The 12,300-nt window shown below is 48.6% G+C and overlaps 1 protein-coding gene across 2 annotated transcripts in view; it reads left to right on the forward strand.

Annotated features, from left to right (window-relative positions):
• LOC149340918 (histone-lysine N-methyltransferase 2B-like) overlaps positions 1-12,300 on the forward strand; it is a 56,975-nt gene that overhangs the window by 36,078 nt on the left and 8,597 nt on the right. For both annotated transcript variants that reach the window (XM_089549851.1, XM_089549852.1), the window contains 6 exons: positions 598-756; positions 1,700-1,820; positions 4,765-4,843; positions 6,347-8,790; positions 9,677-9,751; positions 10,611-10,735. In XM_089549851.1, the coding sequence (XP_089405977.1) occupies positions 598-756; positions 1,700-1,820; positions 4,765-4,843; positions 6,347-8,790; positions 9,677-9,751; positions 10,611-10,735 (3,003 nt within the window). The remainder of the gene's footprint in view (positions 1-597; positions 757-1,699; positions 1,821-4,764; positions 4,844-6,346; positions 8,791-9,676; positions 9,752-10,610; positions 10,736-12,300) is intronic.

Here is a 12,300-nt window from a genome sequence, read left to right on the forward strand (position 1 = left end):
ACTAGTTTAATCAGATGCTACCATGCCTTACTTTGCAATGCTCTTCTAAGTACACGAAATGATAGGTGATGATTTTGATTGCATGGCTTCACTGTGTGGTTTTGTTTAGTCTGGCCATGTATGTGCACCGCAGGCTTTGTATTCAGGTGTGCCTTCTTGCAATAAATAATTATGAGTGCAGCGTCTGTCCATGCATGTGCATCTTCCTAATGTGAACGCATTTCTTTGCACTGCAGTTATGTCTGAAGTTGCATAGTTATCGGAATTTGTGCTGAAATTTTATTCATAAGTTATTTATTCACTAGCTTTCGGTCAAAAAAATGTTTTTGGAATGAGAGAAAACATTTGCGGTGCGAAGATTCAGTAACCCAGACCTGGTGATATTTTTGAAATTTGCTGAAGCTTGTGACAAAGTATGATTTTTTTGCATGGATGGTTTTTTGTGCGTCATGTTCTGTAATGGGAACGAATTTTTGTTAGTTTGGTTATTTGCCAGCTTTGTTCCGGAGAAGGAGAATCGAGTGAATTGTTCTCACTTCTGGGCCTTTTTCTTTCCTTCCTTCCTCCCCTTGGTGGGAAAAAAAAAAAAATGAACAGCGCTGCGAGGTGTGTGGCATTGTGGGTGCGACAGTGGGTTGCTGCGTGCGCGGCTGTCCCGCCAACTTCCACTTTGGCTGCGCGCGAGCTGCCCAGGCCGTCTTCCAGGCCGACAAGAAGGTCTACTGTTCCTTCCACCAGAGCAACGTCAACCGAGAGGTGTGCACTTGCTGTCCTACTTGTGTTTTCTTTCTTTCGCTCTTTCTTTAGCCATACAGTTACTGTTGGAAGTGGCATTATGCAAACTTTGATGGATAAATTTAACGAAAAATGAAATCCTTGCAGTGTAACTTAATTTCTGCCCTCAAGCCATCAAAAGCTAGGGTGTGCTTCGTGTTGTGTTGTCTGTACAGTGTCCTGCGAAGTAGGAGACTGGTGTTTTAGACCAGTTTATCTGTAATAGAGGTCTACAGGACCTTTGCAGCCTTTTAGTGACATTTCCAGTGCCCCAGAAACTCTTGCCCTTTCATGGACTCCTTTAAATTATTTTGCTGTGTAACAGGACGTAATGAAGGTAATCATTGCTTACTTGGGCCTAGCACCTGAATTGAATTGCGTGTTGAGGGACTTGTGCATTTAAGGAGTACCGTTTAGAAGAGTGACGGCTCCTCTGATTGTAAGATGTAAGTTAATCAGGCATGATGGCTGTGTAGCCCTTGCCACATATTACGGTGCTTCCATTTTGTTCTCTTTCAGGTTGTGTTCTTTTTATTAGTTGCAGGAATTGGGCACTAAGAGTTACAGATTTCGTTTTGAGTACTGAAGATTTTCTTTGGCTTCCTACAAGCCACGTTAAAAGGTGATGGCTACTGAATTTACTTGCATAAAAAAATGCACTTTTTTTCCAAAATTTACAAATTATTTGGGTTGGGTTCATTATGAAAGGTTATATCTTGGCGAAAATTTGTATTTTGACAACCAGCATAGTGATGCGTTTGTTTTATGAGTGTGTCCATGATGTAAGAGTGAGTACGATATGCCACAGCTGTTAAGAATTGAGATTTAACCTTGCCTTGCCAGAAAGTGTAGTTTTAAGTAGGCATTTCTGTCGCCTGTGACGATGGTCTTTGACAGTGACTGACATGACTAACTCTTTTTGCAGGTGGTTGAAGGGGACAAGTTTTCTGTCTGCCGGGCAGTCTATGTGGACCAACAGGACGTGAACTCCAAGTGGCAGAAAGCCTGGGAAGGCAGCCTTGCCAAGGAGCTCAGTGTCATTGCAGGTGACGTGACAGTGATTGATTGGCTCAATGAGTGTCTCCCCAGAAGTAGTGCATTCTCGCAGCAGCTCTTTCATGCCCGCTGGGCTGAATTGATTTTTACTGGCATGCTGGCTGCTGTGTTCCTCCAAACACTTTTGCATTTGTTAAACGGGGAGATGTCCCGACTCAGCTGTCACTGGCAGCCAGTGTGCCGTACTTGTCACTGGAGGACCACAGAAGCTTTGAAGCTCAAGATATTATGGAGCTGTGGCCGTTGTCATTTATGCTAACATTTAATGATGACATAGGTAGATAAACACCGGTTGTGACGATTGCCTCTTTGGGTGCCAACGCACACGTATTCTTTAGTGTCAGCGCTTTTGTGAGCGACATGGTAGCTTGTTTGTTCTAGCACTTGTCCTGGCCACGCTGTCTGAAATGACCATATGCTTGTATTGTATTTTGCCCTTTATGAAAAACCTCGTGCTGTTGACATTAAAGGTGCACTGAAGAGGAATCTGAACTTGTCTTTTTGCCGCGGGAGCTCGATCTACACGTTCCTAGCATTCTTAGAAACTGCGGCTTATTGCCCTGTATGGCCGATTTCCCAAATTAAATCGAATTAACGGCCGGCTCCCGCCCTTTTTTTTTTAATTCTGCCTCGTACGGTGGGCGGAGTCGACCAACGCGTGGAGTGCCTTTCACCCAGTCCCGTGGCGGCTTGCCGCTCTGCCATCGGCGGAGTAATACGTAGTAGTCCGTAGTAGCAAATAGTCCGCGCGTATTTTTATTTCTTCGGGCTTATTTTGCGGCTATATTATCTGCGAATGAAACTATTTATTCATGGAAACCTAAAAACAAAATAAAGCGAAAGCAAAGCCTCCACGGAGCTGGCTGAAAGGAACTTCACGCGTTGGCCGACTCCGCCCATCGTAGGAGGCAGAATTCAAAAAAAAGGGCGGGAGCCGGACGTTAATTCGATTTAGTTAGGGAAATCGGCCATACAGGGCAATAAGTTGCAGTTTCTAAGAATGCTAGGAACGGTGTAGATCGAGTTCCCGCGGCAAAAAGGCAAGTTCAGAATCCTCTTCAGTGCACCTTTAAGCTCATGCTCTCTGTACCATGGTCTCTTGCGTGCCATTCGTGCGGGTTTGGGAGGTGGGATCTCGGGCTAATGTTTGAACTGAAAATGGTGACCCTGCAGTTGGTGGTGTCTGATCTTTAACATGTACACAGAGCAGTGAACCTTGTTGTCATCTCAAGGTTTTTGACCGGCATGTCAGCTACTCATGGACGTGGCTCTAAGACATTGAGAATAGACCTCTGAGAGCCTGTCCATCTGGAGCACTTAAAAATTGTTGAGTAAAAAGCTGCTTTGAGGGAAAGTGTGGCACCAGATTTCCTGCTGGAACTGTTGTACAGTCGAACCCGCATATTTCGAATTATTGGCTATATCGAACACACGGATTACTTCCTTGAAAATACTATGTAAAAATATAGGACAGTTGCGCTGTATATTGAATTCCATTTTTGCCGGACATTGGATATATCGAACGCGCGCTGTGCCCCTGGAAGGTGCGCTTTCCCCAAAAACCTGTCCGGTCCTCAGCCACCTCAGCGGAGAACATTTCCGCAGTCAGTCAGCAGGCGCAGGGTCTTTTTTTTTTTTTTTTTCCCCGTTTTTGCGCCCCACCAACGCGAGCTTTCCCGCTACTCCTGTACCGTCGGCGTGTGCTTGGTCAAGGTCATTGGAGCTCAGCGAAGAGTGCGCGCCGCATGGAGACGCGCGGCGACATTTGCCAGCCACGCTTCCTGGGGAAAGGAAGAGAGAGTAAATGGTCGCTCGTGGGTCTGGGAAGAAGAGAGAGCTCAGAAAAAAAAAAAAAAAACGAAGCCCAGAGCGCCGTTCTTTCTCCCTGCTCTTTCTTTTCCCTCTGTCGTTCCTTCGCAGCTGCGTTGACTGCCGCTCGCAAAGGCTTCGCTCGGACCGCTCCATCTGTGCCTCGCATGTTTTTCTTGTGTATGCCTGTGGTTCAACGCGCGACGTGAAGCAGGCCACAGTAGCCAACTGTTTTGGCAAGGCAGGCCTTGAAGTGACCGGAGATGAATGTCCGGAAGATTGAGATGACGATGAGTGCTTGGACGACGCGTTTCGTGATTTGTCCAATTTTCCCGGCGCCGTTCTGTCCGAAGTGACTGTTGAGGACTTTATTAACGCTGACAGCGAAGTTCAAGCGGTAGCCGACCTCGCTGATGAGGACATTGTGGCCGTAATAGCTGGTGTTCAAGACGCCGATTCCAGCGACGACGAGGGCAACTGTGTTATCGAAGAAACGCATCCGTGCACAGCCACTGAACTGGCGTCAGCGTTCAGCCTGATTTGACGCTGTAGCGGCGAAATGGAAGGCACTGGGCTCTCGCACCTGGACAGTCTTGAGAAGATCGAGACCATTGTTTTGAACTTTGTTTCTCAGAGGAAAAAGCAGCCCAAAATTAGTGATTTTTTTTCCGCGAAATAAACCGCTTTCACATTGCGTGCCCATACTATGTGATTCGCGGCTGTTCCAAATGGTAAGCCACAATATGTTATGATCGCGAGTACAGTTTTAGCCTATATGTGTATATCGAATTTTCGCTTTATCGAACTATTTTCGGATCCCCTTCGAATTCGATATATCCGGGTTCGACTGTATGTTGTATGCAACACAAACTGTTTTGTGTGTTCTATGTGCTTGGTTTGTTTTCACCAAGACTAAAAGCAGGCAAATAGGAGGGCAGAGAATTCAGACGGCCTCTTGTTTGCACTTGTCTCGGAGAGAATTTGTTCAAACAGGCTGATGAAAGGGCTGATTGCAGTGTGTGGATTTTGAACTCCAGTCTTTCGCTATTATGAACATGCCAGCTTAATTTAGTGTTTTTTTTTATCCTGCACTGTTACAATATTGTATTTCGTGCACTAATGCAGGGGCCATGACCATCGAGAGCCTGGGGCACTTGACAGAGGCATCTGACCTCGAGAACATTCTTGTTCCTGTCAACTACAGGTAAGGATTAGCTGTCAATCAAAACGATGACGGCAAGTGAGAGAGATCTCATGCTCGACTGCACTGCTGTGTTTCAAGGCGTTATGTTTTGATCCAAATGTGAATGAAGGGCAAACCTGAGATGTTATGTAATGAGCATGTGCCCTAGGCTCCTGGAATCGGGGTGACGCGTTCCGACTGCTGAAGGGGAACGCTTTCGCGTGCAGGTTCAAAGAAAGGAACAAAGAAATCAAACAAAACAAAACGAAGCCGTGTTTATATTTTAAAGGAAGCGAAAACACTCAAGGAAAACACACACTAGGCACTCGTAAAACACAACAGATAAAAAGAAGAGAGTTCACCGGCTACAAGCTACAAATGGTCCCCAACTGCTGAAGGGGAACATCGCGTGCAGGTTTGAAGAAAGGAACAAAGAAATCAAACAAAACAAAACGCAGGTTTGAAGAAAGGAACAAAGAAATCAAACAAAACGAAGCCATGTTTATATTTTAAAGGAAAGGAGCCAATAAAAGAAGCGAAAACACTAAGTAAAACACAACAGATAAAAAGGAGAGAGTTCACCGGCTACAAAGCGTCCCAGGTGGTGCGGGAATGCCTTGCAGGTAGCACAGACGTGCGAGTTGCAATGCGCGGGTTGGCGAGTTGCGATGCGTCGCTGGCGTTGCGTTCAGGGAGGCTGTGGTAGAGAGCCAGGAGATGAGGAATGGAGATGGATACGGGAGACGCTGACGAACTCGTGTCAGCCGCCCCCAAGAACTGAGCAGCTGCAGCAGGAAAACTGTAGCCAGGTCCTGTTGACGGCGTTCCGCAAACACCGTAGGCTTGTGTAGCCTATCCCAGGAAGCCTTGGCTGCTGCCTCTTCCAACCTCGAAATGAATGCAGTAGGCCTGCGTCCTTGATTCAGGGAAGTCCACGGCAGCACAGACCCGAAGTCTGATGGCTGCCGCCTCCACGCTTGAATGAGGCTCAGTGTTCTTGCATCGATGATCCAAGGGAAGTCACTGGCAGCTCGAACCCAACGTCCGACAGCTGCCACTTCCACGCTTGAAGCAACAGACTTGTGCTGCGGTGTCTTCCTTTACACCTCGGTTAGCTGACACGTCAGCTATCCGCTCCTCGTGCCTGCCTCGCGCACACCCTATGCACGCGCACACGCGCAAAGGGGGGCTGGCACACGGCGCTCCGCTGTCCGACGCACCACTGCCGACATGCAGCGTTCCAAAAACCCCTTGACAGTCAAGTGTGCACATCACACCTGGGCAACAGGAGTTGGTTGAACTTGTAGAAACACTTGGTGGTGTTGGCACGCACAGTTAACAATTGTCACATCTTAATTGTCCACCTAGCTCCTCTTCTCTTACTTCCAGCACACCCACCTCCCACTTTACTTGCTGTTCAGTTGTCTATGACAGTGTCAAAGGTCCAGGTGTTTGTGCCATTAACAGCTGTTGCTGTAGAAAAAAAAAATGGAACTATTGAGAACTTTTCATCGCTTGTTGCAGGTGTCGGCGTCTGTTCTGGAGTACCCAGAATCCGAGGCAAAGAGTGGTGTATATGTGCCGGACGTATGAGGTGCGCCCACCGCGCCCTCCGCCGTGCGAGGAGGACTGGGGTGTGAACGTGACCACTGCGCACGATGACCCGCCGCTGAGCGAGGCCGCCGTCCCGCTCGCGCAATGTGATAGTGTTTCAGCGAACTGTGATAGCACGGGTAGCAGCAGTGGGTTGGGTGTCTCATCGAGCGACGTCTTGCCTGCCACGCCTGCTGCCGACCTGGATGACCTCGATGCCAAGATTCTGGATGAACTTGCTCGGTGTGTTCAGAGCAGCGACAGCCAGATGGACTTTGCTGAGCTCTTGGAGAACATATCAAGGTCCTGTGATGCGGCAGCCTCTTCGACGAGGAGCTCAGCCGGCAGCAGCAGCAGCGGTGGTGGTGGTAGCAGTGGCATTGCTGCCCCGACAAGCAGTGTACATAACAGTAGTGGCAGTGAGTTCGCCGAAGTGGCAAGAACTGTGACCCCTCCCATGGTGGCTGACCCATCAGTGGCAGTGCACCAGGACAATGTGGCGGGGAGTGATGGTAATGGGGCGAAATGTGAGCCCGTGGCTGCTGTCCCTGGCGCTGGGGACCAGCAGCAGCAGCAGCAGCGAGACAGTGCCAAAGGGACCGTCGGGGCCCATCCCGCAACAGCGGCGGAGCATTCCTCAGGGTCCCTCGTCGCAGCACAGGGTGGCGGCGGGCAGGTCAGTGGCAGCAGTGGGCCATCGTCAGCGACTCCTAAGTGTGTGGCGAAACCTGTGAGGCAGCAACAGAGTGTGTGCGGGTGCACCTGTGAAAACCGGACAGCAATCAAGGCGGTGGCCAGCAAAGCTGCCACGACACCCAGTCGGGCACGGTCACGGCCCGCCGCGTCACCCAAGACCATCCTGCCCAAGGTACCGGGCTCCCAGGGCTGCCAGAGGCCAAGGCCTGCTTCCTGCCAGCAGCTGCATCAGCACCAACATCATCATCACCACCAACAGCAGCAGCAACAGCAGCAGCATCGCCATCACCACCATCACCATCAGCAGCAGCACCAGCAGCAGCAGCAGCGTCCAGCCTCTATGGTGCCACCACCCACTCTGCAGGCCACTCAGTCCCCGTGCCTAGGCATTCCCCCCGTCGCTGCCACACAGCCCCTCGTCAGCTACTCTCCTTATCCGTACAACTTTCCCTTGATCAACCAGTTCCCGTCCACCATCAACATGACAAGTGTGAGTTGTGACAAGTTTGAGGTGTATGAAGTGCCCGGCGGTACCATCATCATTCCCCGGCAGCACTACCGGCTTGAAAACTGTGTCTCAACACTAAGCATGGCAACTGGGGCACAGGTGGCCTACCTGGGATCGCTGCCCCTTGTGGCGTCTCCCTTTGTGCAGCCAGCGGCACCACCACCACTCGCCCTCATCGGCGGCCTGGGCGGCCAGGCGGCCCCCGTGATGCCACTTGCATTACAGTCTCCTGGCGTGTGCAGTCAAATGCCCCTGGTCGCTGGCAGTGGGCTTGTAGCCAACGCTGGCGTCATGGCTCCTGGTGTAGCTTCGGCGGGGCTGGTAACATCTGTCACCAGCCAGACATCTGTCGTGAACAGCGGCCCATCGTCAGGCCCCCGCTCCTGTTCATCGTCCAAGCGTGTTCCCTGCTACGCAAATGCTCACCGAAAGATGCTCGCCCAGAAGCAGTGTGCCAAGGCAGTCATGATGCAGAAGCGGATTCTGCAGTCGGGGGGGCGGCAGGCGACAAAGACCATAGTGGCCCAGAGCCAGACATTCGTAGCACGGAAGCAGTGCACCAAGTGTGTGGTCCTGCCCACGCGCACGGTGACTGCTCCACCCGCAGCTGTGGTCTCTGCCAGTGAGGACACAAAAATTGCACCGACAACTTCCTGCTCCCCACAGGCGCCCACCCTGGCAAGTTCAACATCGGTGCCATCCCCCCTCCCACCTGCGCCAGCTACAGCACCGCTACGCAGTGCCCCATCCCCCGAGGTCTACCCCGAGCCGGACTCGTCGACGGAGTTCCTCAGTGGACCGGGACGCGTGTCGCCAGTGCTTCTGCCCCCTCCACAGCCGCCCTTCAGCCCAAGCCCACAGGAGAGCCCGCGTGGTGCTGGTGACTCTGGTGCTCTCGGGGCAGAGTCCATTTTTGCACTGCTCCAGAAGGCGGCCCAGCGCATTCTGCAAGACGGCTGGCCCGCGGACACGGATCCCGAGCCATGCCCTCCGACATCTTCGACGTCAGCGCTTTCAGAAAGCAAGGAGCCTGTGCACAGTACGGTGGGGGCGCTACCGCCAACACTGCCGCTGCAGGAGGAGACGCGTGTGTCGTTCTTTGACAGGCCCTACATTGTCTACGAGATCAGCAGCGAAGATGGCTTTCTGCACTCATCACCAGACGCGCATGGTACGCATTCTTTCTCGATCTTTTTTTTAGCATTGTTTGACTTCTTTATTTCTCTCACACTTGATTTGCACTGTGCCCTCTTTTTGCTGGTTGACTGGTGTGAATGAATTTGGGTGTTGCTGTGCTTTGTGAACTACAGGGTGATCCATTGACTCATGAAATGTTAAGAACTTGCTTTAATTCAAACTCGACCTGGTTTTTGTAGTTCGTTTCCTCTCTGAGACAGAACTGTTGCTACAAGAAAGGAACTAAGTTGACGCAAGCACAAGTTACCTCTCATATGTGTTGTGTCCATTTTCACAGCTTTGCAAAAAATCATGCTGCAATTTTGCAGTTTAGAAAAGGTAGTTGACTTATGCTTCCTTATCAGGGAGAGCATACTATGTTTATGCAAATATAATACGAGAGGGGAATTTTCGTCTTGAGGGAAATAAAGGAACCAATATAATCATAACACTAGGTTAAACTGTGCAGGGCACCATAGTTGAGGACTAAGCTGTGACACATTATTGTCTTCCGTGGTGTCAGTGTTATTTAAGAGAGAGGCTTCAGAAACATGCATGACAGGGTGTGGTCTTATCTTGGTTTGGAATGTAACACAAGGTGTATTGCAGATGAGATGATTTGAGAGAACAACTGTATGGATTGCTCTTTTATTCTTTGCTGGTTGTTTTGGGAACAGCTCAGACAGGTGCATGTGGTCGACATGCATTTTTATGTGAAGCCTTTGCAACATTTGGCACCATGTTGCTATGAAAACAAAGTTGAGAAGCTTTGGAAGCACAAAATCATTTTCTAGCGTTTTGTATAGCAAAATGAGTTTGTGAGCAACTTTTTAACAAGACTATTCTCTACTGATCATTGGCATTTCTCTCTATTTCTGTAGAGGTGTGGCGATACCTTTTCGAGAAGCTTCAGGATGCCCGTGCTGGTGCCAACATGCCACCTTTGACCAACGATGGTGAGCAGATGCTGTTGCTTTCTTCTTTATTTTTCACCTGCAGCATTTGTTCTTTTCTCGGCTGTTGACGCCTTCAGCACTTTTTTGGTGTCACCAACGTTTAAAAGTGATGCATTTCAAAGCGACAAGGTGTAAAAAAACTGAATAGTGCATTGTGCAATCTCTGGAGCGCTGTCATGCCTTTTCACTCAGCTTCAGTGTGTGCATCGTCTTTCTTGTTTTAACATTCACAGTCCTGAAGATAAAAGTAACACAGCCAACATATAAGTCCGTAGCTTTGTTGCCTGGTGGCAATATGTACGCATTTCTGAAAGAACAAAAGCCTTCTTAAATGGACACCAGAGGGTAGTACCGAGTCAAGCCAGATTAATGGACTAGTACTGTGAGACGCCAAATACGTGCTTTTTGCCAAGAACACAGCTGTGATAAGCCAGCTTAAGAGAAAAGTGTGAAAGTTTCAAAACTCACCAGAATACTCGTATGGGCTGGTTGTTTGGCTGCAGATTTAGTGAAAGAACAGGGACAATGGCCACAGAACACAGGCGTTGTCAACAGTTCTTCATTGAAAGGCGGGCAATAAGGTGCAGCCCAGGACATCTCAGATGCGGTGAAAGCATTAAAAGGAAAGTTAAATGAAAACTCGGAAAAGTGTCAGAAATGTGAGAACTGAGTTTATTTTCCATTGTACTTGAAGAAAAAGAAGCAATTAGTCAGTACCTGCATTGTGTGGCCACTGTCCCTGTCTTTAGTGATGTTGTGTAGCTAGCACTGTTGGTTTCTTTCTTTTTTTCTGTGCTGCAAGTTGGCTCTGTAAGCATGCATCGTTATTCACGCTTTTGTCGTGTCCTGTGCATTTCAGATGTGGATGGCTTTGCCATGATGGGCCTGACACACAAGGCTGTCGTCTACCTTACGGAACAGCTTCGAGGAGCTGACAACTGCGAAAACTACAACTTCCAGTACCACAAGCGAAACAGCACAAAGGCAAGTTGCTCGAGCTTCAGGTGCACGTGCTAATTGGCTAAGCAGTTCTCTCAGTCATGGGGAACAGATTTTCTTCAGGCTCTTCGTCCAGTAATGAAAAATACCACATATTTAGCCAGGAGACTTTGCATGCTTGTGCAAGGGTACGTGAGCGCCAGCGTTAATGTGTACTTGAACTTTGGTTCGCCAGGAGGCATAATGCAAAAGCCTGGAGACCAGAGCCTAAGTCTGTCTTCTTCCAGCCATTCTCTTTGATTGCTTTGAAAGCCTTGTATTCAGATTCTTCTTCTGCTGTTGCGAAATGCTTTTGGCTTGTGGCTGGAGACAATGGAGGTGGACTATGTTGCAGCGGTGGTTGGTAGTGGTGGTTCAGAGAGTGTCAGAGGAGAAATATGGGAAATCATTTGATGATGGCTTTAGAGCGTTCTGGCTTGGTCTGTTTGTTTGCTAACGCCTTGATGGCTAGCTAGGACACTGTGGGCATGTAAATGGAAATACCTGCACGCCTAAGCACTGGACCTGTGTTCACTTTAAACCGGTCTTTATGGAAGAAAATCTACAGGATATCATAGGCGCCCGCCTGTTCCTGCATGTGCCCTCTCTTAGACTGCCCAGCTGTCACTGCCTTCAGAAACAGGCTCTGTTTCTGATGCGCTGGTATTGCGCAAATTATGGAGCAGTGATGAGGGGTACGCATTGCGACGCACTAGCTCAGACTTGCTCGTTGATTTTTGCCATGGTGTCGGACGTTCCATTTTTTAAAGCGCAGGCCAGGTTTCAAGATTGCCGAATTTTGTCATGAAAACTTGTCATGATAAGTGGTGACAAACATGCGCTACCTATTGGAGCATATTGTGAGATGCGAGAAACCTTTGACTCGACCAAGGGCTCACCATGGAAAATTCCAAAACCGTTCAGAATTACATGCTCCTCTTGAGACAGTTTCTGAGATGTTATAGCTGTGTGTCTACTTTACGGGTGAGAGCTGCTCTTTAAAAAAAAAAAGTTTTATATTATAGTCACAGCTACGAAATTTCAGGGAACGTGTGGTTTTGAGTGTTAATTCCAAATATGCCGTTTAATTTCGTTTAAAGCTAGTGCATGTGCACTTATATAGTATGTTATGCAACTTTTTGCTGAGAGCTTTCAAGAAATTTTGCTGCTAGGAACTTGCTAAAATGTACGTCATTGCTTTTTCTTGACATCAAGGAATGGAGTAAGGGTTTAGTTACTATCCTGCCCATCATGGAGAGTGAGTTATAGGGTTCTGAAGCTGCCTTTCAGAAACAGGAATACAAACTTTTCCTCCCATTTATAAAGTGGCAACTTCAAAACCTCGTAACTCGATTTGTATGATAGGTAGAAGGATAATTTTACCCTTATTGCTTCCTTGATGTCAAGATGAACCAATGGCAAGCATTTCAGGAAGTTTCCCTGAGCAACATTTCTTCAAAGCTCTTGGCAAAAGCTTACATAACATATTATATAAATGCACAAGGACTTTTTTTACATGAAATTAAGCAGCTTATTTAGAATCGCCACACAAAAATACCTGTTTCCTGAAG

This window comes from Amblyomma mixtum, chromosome 6 (genome assembly GCF_055824585.1).
Source record: "Amblyomma mixtum isolate Tamu chromosome 6, ASM5582458v1, whole genome shotgun sequence".
Classification (NCBI taxonomy): Eukaryota; Metazoa; Arthropoda; class Arachnida; order Ixodida; family Ixodidae; genus Amblyomma; species Amblyomma mixtum.